This window comes from Trifolium pratense, linkage group LG5 (assembly GCF_020283565.1).
Source record: "Trifolium pratense cultivar HEN17-A07 linkage group LG5, ARS_RC_1.1, whole genome shotgun sequence".
NCBI lineage: Eukaryota > Viridiplantae > Streptophyta > Magnoliopsida > Fabales > Fabaceae > Trifolium > Trifolium pratense.
In genome coordinates, this window is record NC_060063.1 from 21,692,007 (window position 1) to 21,709,598 (window position 17,592).

The following is a 17,592-nucleotide window of genomic DNA, read 5'->3' on the forward strand; positions in this document are numbered from 1 at the left end:
CTTCTTCTCACCTCTATACTTATATATTATTACTATTACTTATATTTTATAACAAAAAACAATTTTAATCCTCCTATTATTTTTTTTCGCAATTTTGATCTCCCCTATAAATGTAGATATTTGGTCACCCTTGTATTTTGGTTTTCAATTTTGATGATGTGTCACCTAATTAAATAGCATGACACTATGACTCTGTTTGGATTGATGGTACATAACGGAATGGAGCGGAATGAAACATAATGGAATGGAGTGGAGCGGAATAGAATGGAACATAAATTCCGTTCCATTGTTTGGATATTCAATAATGGAATGGAACAAAGTTACCACTTCATCATTTGGGAAGTGGACGGAATGAAATAAATTATAACATTTTTATTTCAATTTTACCCTTATTTTAAAACATTAAACTGTAGACAATAACTCAAATTCACTTAAATTAAACCAACGAAAAAAGACTCAAATTAATTAACAAAGACAAATATCCAAGAAGAAGCTTCACAGTGAAGGATTTGTAAAACTCTCACAAATTCATGTGCTCGAAAGTTGGACTCAAAATAAAATGAATTCGTCGAGGTCAAAGAAGCCAACAACCTTTCCTCAATGCAACAGCTGGAGCAACATTGTCACCTCATAAGTTACCATAAAGACGGCATATAAGAGATACTATACTAGTATTGTAGAGAAAACCAACATTGATACGACCATCATTTTTTATTTTTAAGCTAAACATCAATTATTGGCGTCTTAATTAACAATTGCATTAAAAATTGAGACGGACGGCTCAACCATTATATCCACCATCAACAAATCAAAACATTTGTCACTCACCATTTCTTGTTTCATAAGTTATTAAAATTGTTAAAACATTGATTCATCTGTTTTTTTGTCAAGTTAAGTCCTTTTTTGGCAAAGATTATTAATTTAATATTGGAAATAATAACTCATACCTCACCCCAAACTGATAAACTTTGATACATATTAAATCGAGTTTAACCCATCATTATAAAACTGACTTATAAATTCTCATTCTTTATAAACTAATTTTATTCATTATCTCTTTTCGATGTGCGACTTAAGTTTTTTTCGATAAAATATGATTATTTCATTTATTTCCATTGTTTATTACTTCTTGGCTCTTTTCAATTTATGGTCTGAACATAACTTACAAGGCAACATTTCAAATTAGACCAATATTTGGTTAAGTTTTTAATATAAGCTCACCATCCAAAATTCTATGACCCCTTGCATAATTTCTTTGGGCATCAATTTGGAATTGCCATTTAATTCCAATTAATTTGTGTTTCTACTCACATCACATGGCACCAATAGACAACTACCTTATTGAATTTGTCATCAACCATTGTCACTACATTCAAAAACCATACACTAAATAAGTTATACACTTTGGAGTGCAATATTATTCTTGTCACATCTGTATTCTTAAAAAAAAAAAATCTCCATTACCCTTTTGTGAATTATTTTCAATGTCAGCTATTATTGCAATGGCTGTGTTTGCCACAGCTCTAGCTATGTTACTCATTGCAGGAATTTTCCTTTACTTCTACCACAAATTTGTTCTTGCTAGATTCAAAAGTAGAAGAAACAAAGTTACTACTAGAGGTTTTGTTCATGAGATGAACCATTATGAAGATATAAAAAGATTTGGTGGTAATGTGAAAGGACTAATTGTTGAAGAAAATGGTGTTGATGTTATTTATATGATGGATAAAGAAAGTAGACAAATGATATCTAGATTTCCAAATTGTATGTTCAATCCTAGTTTTGAAGAAGATGAAGAAGAAAAAGAAAAGATAATAGATGTTTTGGTTCATAGGTCTAAAGTATCTAATCCTCATGAGATTCCATTTGCATGTGAATCTCCACTTCCACTTCCACCACTACAAAAATCTTCATCAATGAATCTTGAAAAGAAGATTCACATGAGTTATTATAATCAGCCACTACCTTCTCTCCCTCTTTCTCCTCCTCCACCACCACCTCCACCACCGGCTCCTGCAAAGAAAGAAATTCCGAAGGCACCACTTCGTCTACCGCTACCACCTGGTCCACCTCCACTTCTAAAGTCTAAAGGTTTTATTTCAACCATGAAACCACCAGCAAGACCTAAAGGAAAAGCAAATATGAAAGAGGGTATTGTAGGAGAGAGTTCAAGAGATAAAAGTGGTGGCCAAACAAGGCTCAAGCCTTTACATTGGGATAAGGTTGCAGCTGATGTTGATCATTCAACTGTGTGGGATCAGATCAATGATGGATCTTTTAGGTAATATATCTTCTTCCTTCATGTTAATTTTGACTAGTGTCTGTTTTTTCATCACTCTATATATATTGTCAACTTCATTGAAATTTGCATTTGAGTCTCAAGCAGCAAATGTTTCTAAGTTGTGTAATGTTTTGTGTGTGCTTGAACATCTTCATTCTTTGAGCTAGCTTTCGAGAATGAGATTCGAGCATATTTAACATGGCATCGGTAGGTCTAAAGTCTGTCCAAAAAAACAAAAAATTGAACCGAACTGTGATGAGAAGTTCACCAAACTAAATCCAGTTCGTTAACTTTCTGTAACTGTTCAATTCTTTTCGTTGCAGTTCAGTTTTTGTTTCTTTTTAAGAGTCCTAATATCAGTTATAATAATAATTTGATACAGCTTTGGTACTTAAATATACAATTCAGTTTTCCGTAAAGGTAATTCTAGTTCGGTTTAGAAAACACAGACTCGGTGCACCAAACCTTTATACCAGTTCGGTTCAGCTTTCTCTCTTGAATCGAACTATGAACAGTCCTAGATATCATACCTAGATTTGAAAACCTAGTCAAACAGTATTGGGGTTACATTTGAGTCTCACATTGTCAATGTTCTTAAGCTGTTAAATGATTATAAGTGTGCTTAGACACACTCATATTTCGGAGTAAGATCTAAGGAAGGACAATTTACAAACTTTACAATTTCCAATTTCTTTTTACAGGTTTGATGATGAACTCATGGAATCGCTCTTTGGATATTCAAACACCTATCATAGAACCCAAGAAAGAAACAGGTCTCTTTCCAGTTTGTCCAAGTCCAATTCCAACACACAAACTCAAATATTCATCCTTGAGCCAAGAAAATCTCAAAACACTGCAATTGTGCTGAGATCACTAGCAGTTTCTCGGTGCGAAATCTTGGATGCAGTACTTGATGGTCAAGGACTCAGTGTTGAGACACTTGAAAAACTCACTAAAATAGCTCCCTCTCAAGAAGAAGCATCCAAAATTGTCCAATTCATTGGCAACCCAAATAACCTTGCAGAAGCCGAGTCTTTCCTATACTACATCCTTAAAGCAGTTCCAACATCATTCAACCATTTGAAAGCAATGCTTTTCAGATCGAATTACGATAGCGAAATTCTTCGGCTTAAAGAACACTTACACACACTTGACTTGGGTTGCAAGGAACTGAAAACTAGTAGTCTATTCTTGAAACTCCTTGAAGCAATTCTCAAAACTGGTAACAGAATGAATGCTGGAACTTCAAGAGGTAATGCACAAGGTTTCAACTTGAGTGCTCTTACAAAACTTTCTGATGTAAAAAGCACAAATGGAAAAACTAGTTTACTTCACTTCATAGTTGAACAAGTAGTTCATTCAGAGGGGAAAAGAAAAGCTATCTATGAAAAATACAATGATGAAAGTGAAAAAGAATATATAATCCTTGGTTTACAAGTGCTAAGTGGTCTAAGTAATGAATTATCAGAAGCAAAAAAAGCAGCTAGCATGCACTATAATAGTTTCATCACAATGTGTTCAACTCTTAGTTCTCATGTTAATGAAATTAGACACATTATAACATGTTGTGGAAACACTAACGGTGGATTTATCAATGAGATGAAAGGGTTTCTAGAGTTATGTGAGGAAGAACTTAAGGTGGTGAAAGAGGATTGATGAATCCTCATCGGTCTCTATTTTTGGAGTCTTTTCAATTAAGTTTTTAATATAATTTTATTAGTTTAGTGTTTAATTTAAAGTCATTTTAAATAAATTGCATTTTTTAGTTTATTGAGTCAATTAAGTATTTTTCTTTATTAATATTTCATTTTGTGTAGTTTTTATTTTGTGAAGTTAGTAATATTGTGTAGTGTGGGTGATGGCCTAAAAGGGAGTATATATATCATTTAATATGATGGGCTTATGTACAATGAAAGGAAGACAACTTGGGCCTTATGTTGAAGTCATGACCCGAACGGCCGAACCAAGGAAATGAAAGGGAAGGTTTCTTTGCAAATTGGTGGAGAGGGGGTACTGTAGCACGACGGAAGCTGCGCGAAAGATGGAAAGAAAGGGATGAACAGAGGAATGGAATTAGCATAGTGGTGGAGGATTGAATGAAACAAGCAGCTCCCACATCACGCCTATTCTATGGTTTTATCTTCATTGTTTCATTTTTATTTTATTATGTGTAACTAAACTCTCATGATTGGTCCTTAGGAGATTCTTATTATTATTTCTCTTGAACTATGTGATTATCATATGTTATGATCAATGAATTACGAAGTTAGTTTCTTCAATTATTTCTTGTGCTTAATGCTTTACATGACTTGATCAATTGTGTAATGATTTCAATTATTTGTTTTACTATGACGATAGGAATGAATGATCGATCTAGGAATGATTGATCAATTAACTTTCACTTAAGACATTTTGGATTGTTAATTGAGATTAAAAGATTAAAGGTTGTAAACCTCAATTGATCATAGATTACCTAAGACATTAGGAATCGATGATCAAGGGAGAGGATTGTGTTACCAAGACATTGGGCATAATCATTTGAGATTTAATCTAATCATGAAACTAAATTGAGTAAATTTGTAATCATACATGAAATTACCAAGAGAAGTAGTAATTAGATGAACCAAAAGGATCAATCGCTTTTCTTTCATTCAATTTGAATCCAAAGTTATTTATAAGTTTATGATAAAAATTCAAACCAAGTTAAACTCCCCCCTTGCATTTTAATTATTAATCCTAAATTAATTTAATTGTTTTGTCGAGATTGAAACAATCCCTGCGGATACGAACTTTATAAATTTTATTACTTGACGACTATTTAGTACACTTGCTAAATTTCTATCAAGTTTTTGGCGCCGTTGCCGGGGATTGTTGATTAATTTTGACAAGGCAATTTTTTTTTTACTTAGGATTTTTTATTTTTTATTTTTTTTTTCCTTTCTATTATTTTCTTTTTATTCTTGTATATATAAATTTTATCTTTATGTCTTCTTTAGTTTTCTTTGCTGCTGAAAATTTTCTCTAAGTTTTGTAGCAATGAAATGGATTGATAATAGATTGGTTGATTGCAAAGAAATAAATATCATTTGTTATCAACTATGTTTACTATCTTATGCACAAGAGAGATTGGATGCACATATTTCGAGATTGAAGGCGAGAAGTAATTTTTGTGGAGCGAATCATCACAATAACTATTGTGAGGAGTATTGTTTGAAGGAAAAAGAGCCCGAAGTGATCAACATTGATTACAACTTTCAACTCAAAAAGATTTTGGATGAATTTTTGAGGTCAAATCAAGGTTCATTTGATGGATTTGAAGTTGAATGTGGTAATCTTGTTGAAAAGGCAAATGAGTGTGAGAAGTTGGTTGAGATGGTGATTAAACATCATGAAGAAGAAAAATTGAAAAACAAGAAGAATGGCATGAGAAGAGTGAATCATATTGATCTCTATGTAACGTTTGAGTCTCAACCAATGGAGTCTACAGAGAAAAATCTCTTGCAAAAGAAATTTCATTCTTCTCCAAGGTGGGAGAGTGCTTGTTCCAAAAGCTTAGTTGTTGGAAGATGGGAACATTTGCTTCTCTATGCTAAGTTCATGGAATTCTTAACCAACAAGAGGAAGAAGAAGGATGATGTGTTCTTGCTATCATTTATGCCACCCTAACAGTGGTTAAGGCGTCAAGCTAATGACGTTAAAGAAGCGCTTCTTGGGAGGCAACCCATGATAGGTAACTCGGTCTTTAATTTTTTTTATTTTTGCATTTTATTAAGTAATAAAAAGCACTGTTGAATGAATTTGTCACTACTCTATCCTTATCTGTTTGAGTTAATATTTTATGTGTGACTTGATTTTGAGCATTTAACTAGAATGTGCTTGTTAGTTTGTTCTCCATCTAAGTAGTAACTGTCAACTTACATTATTGATTGCTCTTTGGTTATATTAGTTTGCTGATGATTTTTGAGGAAATGATTTCTGTTTGTTTAGCATGATTTCTAATGGCTCTAATTCTTCTCTGTTATCCTAACTGTGAGGTCTTGAGCCTAAACACTTGAATTTCTTTCTTGACTATGTGAGTTCCACGTCTCTCCTATTCTCTAGAACTTGCTTGAATTCTCTTAATTGATTGATTGCGATGAATAATGCACTGAGGCACGTTTTTGTGAGCTTGAGCCTTTGTAGCCTACCCTTGAATATTACAATCCCTTGCTAGCCCCTTTGAGCCTTATTGAAAGAAAAATGTTTTGATCTTACTTCTTTTTGAAAACCACATAATTTTTACAACAAAAAAAAGAAGAAGATGATTTTCTTGAAGTTGATCACCTAACTTGTGATTTGAGCACAATGCTCATCATTAAGTTTGGGGTTGCTCTTGGGATTTGCAACCTATTAAGTTTGGGGTGGGGTACTAGAGAACTAAAAGAAAAATATTTTGAAAAAGTTTGTGTTAAAAAAAAATGAAGAGAATGTCCCTCATGAAAAGAAAGGAAATGGTGAAAGAAATGAAAAATAAATAAATAAAGAGAATGCAAAATGCATAACACCATGTTTGGAAAAAAAATGAATAAAAAAAAAATTGTCGAGGGACTTCTTTGAAGAAAAAAAAATGTGAGCATGGAATGAGTTCACACATTGTGAATTCATTTGCATGAGAAAAAAAAAAAATTGTGAAAACTAAGTTCTCTAGTATGAATTTGATGATTTTTGGGAGATCAATTGATTTGTCCACTTTTGTTTGAAATAGGTGATCTTATAAGCTTCAAGTTTTTCTACCTAGTTTCCCAAAAATATCCACCGTTCAATAAACCTAAGCCACGCTATAACCTGAAAAGTCCTCGAAAGGTGCATATTCATTGTATGTCGATCGATTTTTAGAGTCCATGCAAGCCTATGGTAGAAAGGTGTAGATTGTGTTGATTGAGTGTATGTCCCTAAACACTTGAGAGAATTTTGGTGAGATTGTGTGAAGAGAGAATTGAGCTTGATGAATGAATGTTGGATGAATTGTTTTGAATTTCCGATTGGTTATTAGTAGATGAAAGTGACCTTGAGCATGATAATTTATGTAAAATGACATGTTTTGTTCTTATTGATTACGGAGATAGATTAACATGAATGTTTGGTTTGGTGTTTGAGGTTGAGTTGCACTCTTTTGAAAGCAATTGTTCCTTGAGGACAAGCAACAGATTAAGTTTGGGGTTGTGATGAATCCTCATCGGTCTCTATTTTTGGAGTCTTTTCAATTAAGTTTTTAATATAATTTTATTAGTTTAGTGTTTAATTTAAAGTCATTTTAAATAAATTGCATTTTTTAGTTTATTGAGTCAATTAAGTATTTTTCTTTATTAATATTTCATTTTGTGTAGTTTTTATTTTGTGAAGTTAGTAATATTGTGTAGTGTGGGTGATGGCCTAAAAGGGAGTATATATATCATTTAATATGATGGGCTTATGTACAATGAAAGGAAGACAACTTGGGCCTTATGTTGAAGTCATGACCCGAACGGCCGAACCAAGGAAATGAAAGGGAAGGTTTCTTTGCAAATTGGTGGAGAGGGGGTACTGTAGCACGACGGAAGCTGCGCGAAAGATGGAAAGAAAGGGATGAACAGAGGAATGGAATTAGCATAGTGGTGGAGGATTGAATGAAACAAGCAGCTCCCACATCACGCCTATTCTATGGTTTTATCTTCATTGTTTCATTTTTATTTTATTATGTGTAACTAAACTCTCATGATTGGTCCTTAGGAGATTCTTATTATTATTTCTCTTGAACTATGTGATTATCATATGTTATGATCAATGAATTACGAAGTTAGTTTCTTCAATTATTTCTTGTGCTTAATGCTTTACATGACTTGATCAATTGTGTAATGATTTCAATTATTTGTTTTACTATGACGATAGGAATGAATGATCGATCTAGGAATGATTGATCAATTAACTTTCACTTAAGACATTTTGGATTGTTAATTGAGATTAAAAGATTAAAGGTTGTAAACCTCAATTGATCATAGATTACCTAAGACATTAGGAATCGATGATCAAGGGAGAGGATTGTGTTACCAAGACATTGGGCATAATCATTTGAGATTTAATCTAATCATGAAACTAAATTGAGTAAATTTGTAATCATACATGAAATTACCAAGAGAAGTAGTAATTAGATGAACCAAAAGGATCAATCGCTTTTCTTTCATTCAATTTGAATCCAAAGTTATTTATAAGTTTATGATAAAAATTCAAACCAAGTTAAACTCCCCCCTTGCATTTTAATTATTAATCCTAAATTAATTTAATTGTTTTGTCGAGATTGAAACAATCCCTGCGGATACGAACTTTATAAATTTTATTACTTGACGACTATTTAGTACACTTGCTAAATTTCTATCAAGGATCAAACAAGGATCATGGAACTTGTGAAGAAAACAAATGAGTACTATCTAGCAGGAACATCTAAAGACAATATGTCTAATCCTTTTCATTTGTTTGTTATTGTAAAAGATTTTGTTGACAAGGTAGGTCAAACTTGTATTGAACTAAAAAAGAAGGTAGAAAAGAAGAATGTAGGAATGGATTCTGTATCAACAACACCACCTTTGTCTCCATCAAAGAAGGTGCCACTGAGATTTCGTAGCATTGATTTCAATTTTCTGTCAAATAAGTTAGAGTTAGAGTCTACATTTTCCAGCCAGTCAGAAGATGACTTCTGAAGCTTGATTTTGCATTTGTATCTCTTTGATTTATGCAAAAAGTTGGCTATTTTAGTTCCTTCTTTAATAATATACTTGTTATGTAAAATATGTAACTTGGACAAACTTTAAGGTGCACATAAATTATTAATGTATATCTGTTGTGTTATTGGAACATCAAAATATTGACACAGTATGTAACACTGTATTTGTTTTATCTTTAATTTTTGCCATTTAAATTGTGTGTCATAAACGCCACCTAAATTTTTGTCTTAACCCTTTTATATCTTGAACTAATTTGAGGATCAGTCTATGCAGGTAATATAGACTTACTCTATGTATCAGAAACTAAAATGTAGAGTTGCTCTATAACCTTATTTTAGTTTTTTTTTTTCTTATACAAAGTCATCACATAAACAACAAAATAATATTCCTAGAAGATAGTTGCTCTCACTAAAAAACACACTACCGAAAGATATCTTATGGTAAGATTTGTACTATCGGGAGATATCTCCCTATCTCCCATGGAGGAGATATGGGGGGATTCTGATCAATTTAGGGGGTGACGAACAACCATCTTTCTAGAAATATCTTCCATGGGCCCAGGCCTAGGGGTGTGCAAAAAATCCAAGTAACCTTAACCAAATCATTAACCAAACCATATCCAAAATTAATAACCAAATCCATTTTAAAAAAAAACCAAACCAATCCAATACAAAAAAACCAATTCTAAACCCTATCCAATTTTTTATAATTGGTTTAAAATTGGTTTTTAAATTGAGGCCCAATAAGGAAAAAGCCCAATAGTTTTTTTTTTTTTAAAAAAAAAATTTCCAAATTCAATTAATTATATAATTTAATAAATAAATAATTAATAAGGTGGTGGAGGAATTGGTCAACGCGGCGGTCAACGCCGGACCACCGGCGGCCGGCACGGCGGAGCTCCGGCGGCGGACGGTGGTGGACGGCGATTTTCCGGCGGCGGCCGGCGGCCGGCGCGGTGGTGGACGGCGGCGCTCCGGTGACCGGCGCGGTGGTTGGCGGCGGCGCTCCGGCGACCGGCCACCGTCAACCACCCTTTAATATTTAATTATTTTTTATTTAACAAAATTTATTTATTTTAAAAATAATTATAAAAAACAGATTTTTGATGATTTTTTTAAAAAAAAAAATCTATATTTTAATTATTTTGGGCTTAAAAAAATCTGTTTTTTTGGGCTTAGTTTGAAATTTGTTGGGCTTAGAAAAAAAACTCTTATGAATTCATTATAAACCAATAATTCATAAAATTAAAGAAAAATTATGTTTTTTCTATAAACAATAATTATTAAATATGTTCTTTTAATCAATTAAACAAAAAAAAATATTGGCTTAATTATTGTAAAAAAAAAAGTTTAAATATATAGGAATTAAAAGTTATAATAATGCATTTTAAAAAAAAAATAAAAAATAAAAAATAAAATAAAATTTAAGATGAATCGGTTATGAATAAGTAACCTATTTTTTATTATAAACCGGTTATAAATTGGTTCCGAACCAATTATAAACCATATCCAAATTAGTTTTGCAAAATAACCAATTTTTCATTAAAATGGTTTTGGATATAAACCAAAACCATAAATATGGTTTGGTGTGGTGTGGTTTTTAAACCATGCACACCCCTACCCAGGCCCAATCAGAAAGTGTGAAGGTATGGGTTTGAACCTCACAGCCCACATTCCACAAACCCAATAGCACTTGCAGACACTTCCATCATTTTCTTATTCATTTTTTATTATTGTACGGTCTCCATTTAATAAAACAAGTGGCCAATCAGGTTATAGTTTTGAGTCAACTGCTCAAAGTCTTCATAAACAATAATCTCAACAATATTATAAAAAAGGCACTGTATTCACCTTGGTTAGCACCTAAACATTGTCATTAACCATACTTTCCAAAGACCAAAGAAACAAAGGAGTTGAGAAGCAAGAAGAAGAAGAAGAAGAAGAAGAAGAAGAAGAAGAAGAAGAAGAAGAAGAAGAAGAAGAACTGAGACACACACACACATGGCTGCATCAAAAGGTGGAAGTGAAATCATGAAGTTGAGTGCAGACCGAATTGAGAAGTCACTTGCTGCATCCTTGAAGGTTCATAAGACACCAGAGAAGCCTTACCTTCTTGAAAAGAACAGTAGAAGCAACCCAAAAGAAGTTATCATCAGTTTTCCAGCATCAGGTGCTTTCAAAGATTGGTTTTCCAAAACTACCTTTGGTGAAACCGAAATAGATCTTAAACTATTTCCATCACTTAGAAGCATTGGTAACAATATACCTGCTTTGGTTAATAAATTCTTTCTCCAAAGATTCCAAGAGCTTTTGGAAAAGTCATCACTTAAAACTGAGGTATTTATTACACACACCTCTATCTTACCATGTACTATGATGATCTAGTTATGCATAGTTCACTTTTCTGGTTATCGGATCGGACATGTAATCAAACCGACGTGAACCGGAATGAACCGGGCAAAACCGGTGAACCGGCGGTTTTTTCAAACCAAGCGGTTCATTAATTTTTTTATTTTTTTTTCTTTTTTCCTGTAAGTTGTTCTGTCATTTTTATTTGGCTTAATTAGTTCTTTGGTCCCTTAAAGACATTTTAGATTTCATAATGGTCCCTTAAAGAAAAAAAGGACCGGATTGGTCCCTTAAAGATATCTCTGTTTGTCACATTGGTCCTTTCTGTTAATTTATCAACCACAAATGTATTAGGTGGATCAACATTGAAGGTGGTCCACCATATACTACAATATATTTTTTAATTTTAACCATTGGATCTTTTGAAAGAGAAACAACCATTAGATTTTGCATGTCCACAGAATCTAACAGTGCACCATCACCAACTAAGTTTTGTTTCTATTTCTTCATCTTCTTCGCTCAACTCCTTCATCTTCATCATCATCTTCATGATATTCATAAAAAAGCCTGAATTTTTTCGTTAAAATCCAGAATTTCATTATTGAATTACAAAAGGTTGGATTTTTGTTCATCTTAATTATTCTTCATCTTCATCTCTCTCTCTTTCTCTGGTACAACAATTAAAAAGGGGCAAAATAACCCTAGTTCATTCAAAAGCAATATCATGGAAAAAATTAAACAACAAGAACACCACCATGCTAATTCGAACAAAAACAACACTAAGAAAGTAGCTTAATTTTCACAACAACACTGTGAATCATTCTTTAACCCATAAATTAAAATCTATAACCCAAAAATTCACAAACCCATAAATCATTCTTTAACCCATAAATTGTTGTAGAGAGAATTGTTGTTGAAAATTGTTATGGTGATGATGGTGTGGATGGTGGTAGTGGTGAAATTGATATGTTAACATTTTCTGGCCATTCTCAAAGTGGGAAAAGGAGTGAAATTGATATGTTAACATTTTCTGGCCATTCTTTTTTATTGTATTTTATCAGATCTGATTTCTTTAAGTGTTTTATTTTTGGATTTTCGGATTGAAATTTCTGAGTTTTTGTTTCAATTTAAGAAATTGTTGTTGAAGATGAAGAACAATGGAAGAAAGAAGATGATGAAAAGCAAAAACATGATTAAGTGTTGGTGGTACACCATTAGATACAATAGACCTACAAAATCTGATGGTTGTCTTTTTAACAAAATTATCAAATGGTTAAAATTTAAAAAATTAAGGAGCTCTTTGGTGAACCACTTATATTGTACGACATATTTGTTGAAACTAACGGTTTTTGAAAAAAATTGACGGAAGGGACCAATGTGACAAACAGAGATGTTTTTAAGGGACTAATCCGAACCTTTTTTTCTTTAAGGGACCATTGTGAAACATCAAATATCTTTAAGGGACCAAAGAACTAATTAAGCCTTTTTATTTTCTTTTTTAATTTCACTGTTGAACATAGAAATTAGATCAGGAAGGAAGAAGAGAACTGAATTATCAAATCTGAATTAAAGCACAAACAAAGACCGCGTGAAAAGAAGAAACAAATATAGAAATTAGAACAAATTACCAAATCTGATTTTGATGATAAAATTGTGTGATTTTAGGATTTTACTCATCCTCCACAATCCAATTGTAATGGGTAAAAAGAAGAAACAAAGACAGAAGAGTGCCACGAGAAAATAAGATAAAGAAGTTGAAAGAGAAATGAGAAAATATGATAAAGTAATTTTGGTTGTCTCCTAACTATTTTTAGTAGTAACAATAGAATATAGAAGTTGAAAGAAGAGGGTTGTCACTGTATGTTAAAGAACAGTTACATGAGAAGGGAGGAAAAAAGAAATTGGTGGCTGCTAAGAATGTAAGGAAAGGGAACAAAGAGAAACTTAATAAAATTAGGGTTATTTAGTTTTAAATGGGCTTGGCCCAATAACATTCATATAATATACTTTTCTTTTATTTCTTTTATGATAGAAAGTTTACTTTTTGTTGATAAGATGTACTAGTATTTTTTTTTTTAAATGTAGTATTATTTTATTTATCATCTACAGAAGTGTATTTCCTTAAAAAAAACTACCGTAGTGCCATCCAAATAATAATAATATAAAATTCATTAATTAAATAAGTAATAATGATATTAAATTACTTAATAAAAACACTAACGACTTAATAATATAAAAAAAAAAAATCTGATTCGACCGGTTTAATAGCTATATAATTTTATTATAGAGACCGGTTTATTCTATCAGTTTAATTCGGTTTAATCCGGTTTATCATGCGGTTCGACCAGTGACTCAGTGGTTCGACCAATGAACCAGTGACCCAGTGTCCTCGCCGGTTTGATGACCGGTCCGGTTTTTAAAACACTGCTTTTACTGCATACTTACTGTTCAATTTGTGGGATTTTAGATGAAAGGATGAGAGAAAATAATGAGAATATAATTTAAATCATATACATATCTTAACATATATTACAAGATATTTTCTATATTCTAACACATACTACCTAACTTTTGTAACCAAAAAAAACATACTACCTAACTTTCCTATTTGTTATTGCTAAAAATAACCAAAATAACTGTTATTGTATCCAAATAGTTTGCGACTCAAATAGGCAATGTTTTTGTTCTAACATCGTTCATGAATCAAATGAGTCTGAAAATTAAATTGGTTAAATAAATAATTGGCTTGAACTGTATATAGTTAAATTTGTTTGATTCATAAATTGGTTCGATTTATTACACCACCATAGTCAAAGATCACATGGATTTCTTAAAAAGGTAATAAATGTTTTTATTCAGAGTTCGAATGAATATGCAAAGTGAACAAGTAGTCATATTTTGCGAACCAAAATATCATTAAGCTCATGCTATTATTCTAAACGTATCTGTTGGATAATAGTCTATAGGATTTATGTTATTGGACTCATAACAGGAGTTCCACATAGAATGAGAGATGCCTTAGAAGTATGTTTATAAGCGGGGGCAATCCTCCAAGCCGGTTTTGTAAGGTCGAGTTAAACCCAACCCAAAATCCGTTGGGCCACCTGCTATCATATTTTTGCTACTGGGTCACTCACCATTTATATCAACACACCAAACCCAATAGTGTAGCCGTGTGGGTGTGCGGGGTGTTTTAAGAGAGTCCCACATTTGATGAGAGATGACCTGAAAATATGTTTATCAGCGGGGCAATTATCACCTTACAAACCGGTTTAAGGTTGAATTAGACACAACCCAAAATTCTAAGAATATCATTCAATGACACAAGTTCTCAAACAGAATAAAATGACAAGTAATGGAAATAATTTACAAAATACAAATTAAATGAGGCTAACAGAAATGCGGCTAACAGCTTTTTTTAATATGTATGTAATTTGTTATACTTGCTTATAAATGAGTCTGAAAGGACTAGTTTATTTATTTAAAGAAAGAATATATATTTCAATGAATATGCAGGTGGATGATGCAATGAATAAGAAGAAGCAAATAGTGTTTGCAGGACACTCATCTGGTGGACCAGTGGCAATTCTGGCAACCCTTTGGACCATGGAACACTACCTAACTCCAAAATCTCGTGGTGGTATCCATCCCCTATGTATTACTTTTGGTTCTCCTTTAGTTGGAAATCACATATTTTCCCATGCTACAAGGAGAGAAAATTGGTCTGAATACTTCTTCCAATTTGTGTTGAGATATGACATAGTGCCAAGAATCCTCCTCGCTCCTCTATCTTCTCTTGACCAAGGCTTTGAAGCAGTTTCAGAGATCATAGATCCCAAAAACAGATCATTCATGAGCGAATCGAGTCTCAAAAGAATTGCTTCACCTTCAGTTTTCTACTTTGAAGTGATGTCAAATGCTGCAACTGTCACTAGACATGCTGCTTGCAAGCTAATGGGAACAACAGAAGCAACACTTGAAACACTTGCAAATTTTGTTCCTTTGAGTCCTTACAAACCCTTTGGAACTTACATTTTCAGCACTACAAGTGGAAATGAAGGAAAGCAAATTGTCATGAAAAACCCTGATGCAATTCTGCAGGTCATGTTTTTCTCTGCTCAATTAAGCTCTGAAGAAGAAACTGCTCAAGTTTCCTTTGAAAGTCTGCGACAACATTTAACTTATGGCATTGAACTGCAAAAAAACTTAGGATTACAGAATTTTGTGTTATTGGACCAACTAGAGAAGATTCCTTTGTCTGAGCATACTACTCCCGGCAGCAACATTGCAACCATTAACATAGCCTTAAATGATCTTGGACTGGTGTGTAACATTTTTATCCTTCCCTATTTTTCTCAAGTTTAAAGATTAAAAAAACTTAAGCATGCATTCAATCATATTTGTGATTCCTTTTATATTAATTACTCATAAATGGTTAACCAGTCTCTGATAGCATATTAGTACATAATCAGATATAATCGAACGGATGCATAAGATTAGTTTATACTATCTGTAATAACCATTAAACTCATTTTTCTCCTACCATACATAATACATGAGAAAGCGGACATAGACAAATATGTTATTATACCATGTTATCTGCATAACATTATTATGTATTGGTTGGACCTAAAATTTTGAAAAAATGGAATTAATCTACTATACTATACTTATGAGGCCAAATGATAAAACTCTAGTAATTAACATTAGTAGCAGCAAAGAATATGGAGAGTATATGATATGATATTTATGTGATAATGAATTGTTGTAAATAATTTTAGAGTACAAGAGCAAGACTATGCATTCAAGCAGCTGCAGCATTAGAGGAACGAAAAAGGATCAACGAGAAAAGTATAGAAGGGAAGAAAAAGTTTATGGAAGAAAAGATGAATGCACTGGCGAGTTACAGAGAAACACGGGGGCATCAGAAAAAGGGTTACTATGATGCGTTTAAGGATCAACTAGACGCTCAAGATTTCCATGCAAATGTGTGGAGGCTAGAACTTGCAGGAGTATGGGATGAGATAATCGAAAAGCTATTAAATGATGAACTACCAGATGAATTTGAAGTGAATGAAGAATGGATTGATATAGGAACAAAGTTTAGAAGACTAGTTGAGCCTTTGGACATTGCTAATTACTATCGACATTCGAGGAACAGCAATGGACGTGCTTATATGGATAAAGGAGGAAGGCCAAAAAGGTATAGGTATACACAGAGATGGTTGGAACATGCTAAGCCTGAGAGGAGGGGAAGAGAAAATGTTTATTCGGAATCTTGTTTTTGGGCTGAGGTGGAGGATCTTTGTTATAAGTCTTCTAAAGATGATAAGGAAAATTTTGAAGATGTTAAAGAAAAAGTTTTGGAGTTGGAGAAACAGATGAAAAAGTGGAATGAGGATGATGAAATTGGTAAGGATGTGTTTTTGGAGGATTCTACATTTGTTAAGTGGTGGAAAAAACTGCCAATACAGCATAGGCAAGAATCATGCATTAAGAATCTTGTTGAAGTGTGATACTATATCATTGCAGTGGACCTATTTCTTTAGCAGAGTCACATATTTGTCTTGTTTTGTAATAAACATATTACTTGGATTTAGGTGTAAGGTAGTCAACTTGAATCTTGCACTTTGTTTGGTTTTGTAATAAGGATGATTTTCTTTTCTATATTTTGGTCCAAAGAACAAACGGTGTTATAGACCTGCATATATATATATATATATATATATATATATATATATATATATATATATATATATATATATATATATATATATATATATATATATATATATATACACACACAACTATAATTTCTTTTCATTTGGCTCAAATTTTATTTTACTATTCAAGTCTTCTTTTCCTTTAACAAATTTGCAAATCCTTCTGAAAGTTTGTGAGGAAAAAACAGAGTAAATTTATCTCTATCTATACTATCTCTGTGTGTTTTTGGTAACTATACTATCTAAGTTTCATATTAAAATCTGTTTACCTAATAACGCTTAGATGAAATACTACAGGTCTCTTCTAGCTTAACTAAGGCCGTGAGTTCGATCCCTGGCTTGGCCATGCAGCAGCCTTAAAACTCTTAAAAAGAGTCTACGGCTCATTTAAATCCCACAAGAATCGAAATATCAGTCACTCCAATTGCATGCACAGGATAGCCGGTTTACAACACAACACAAAGATATTAAATCTGTTTCTTTTTTATACTGTCTCAGTAAAT

The 17,592-nt window shown here is 32.6% G+C and overlaps 2 protein-coding genes across 5 annotated transcripts; both read left to right on the forward strand.

The window, feature by feature from the left end:
* The first annotated feature begins 1,060 nt into the window (after positions 1–1,060).
* Positions 1,061–9,249, forward strand: LOC123885767 (formin-like protein 4). Its single transcript, XM_045935086.1, has 3 exons — positions 1,061–2,281; positions 2,983–3,931; positions 8,677–9,249. Exons 1-3 carry the CDS (start codon positions 1,485–1,487, stop codon positions 8,992–8,994), a joined length of 2,064 nt encoding a protein of 687 aa, XP_045791042.1. The 5' UTR covers positions 1,061–1,484; the 3' UTR covers positions 8,995–9,249.
* Positions 9,250–10,834: 1,585 nt separating this feature from the next.
* On the forward strand, positions 10,835–17,033 carry LOC123884888 (protein EDS1L-like). Of its 4 annotated transcripts, none has more exons than XM_045934114.1 (4): positions 10,838–10,956; positions 10,987–11,354; positions 14,883–15,689; positions 16,148–17,033. In XM_045934114.1, the coding sequence occupies exons 2-4, from the start codon at positions 11,019–11,021 to the stop codon at positions 16,880–16,882; spliced, it is 1,878 nt and encodes a 625-aa protein (XP_045790070.1). In that variant the 5' UTR covers positions 10,838–10,956; positions 10,987–11,018; the 3' UTR covers positions 16,883–17,033. The 4 variants fall into 4 exon arrangements, with proteins under 4 accessions (XP_045790067.1, XP_045790070.1, XP_045790069.1 ...); XM_045934113.1 differs by having other exon boundaries at positions 10,851–10,939; positions 10,982–11,354; XM_045934112.1 differs by having other exon boundaries at positions 10,859–10,939; positions 10,970–11,354.
* Positions 17,034–17,592: the final 559 nt, after the last annotated feature.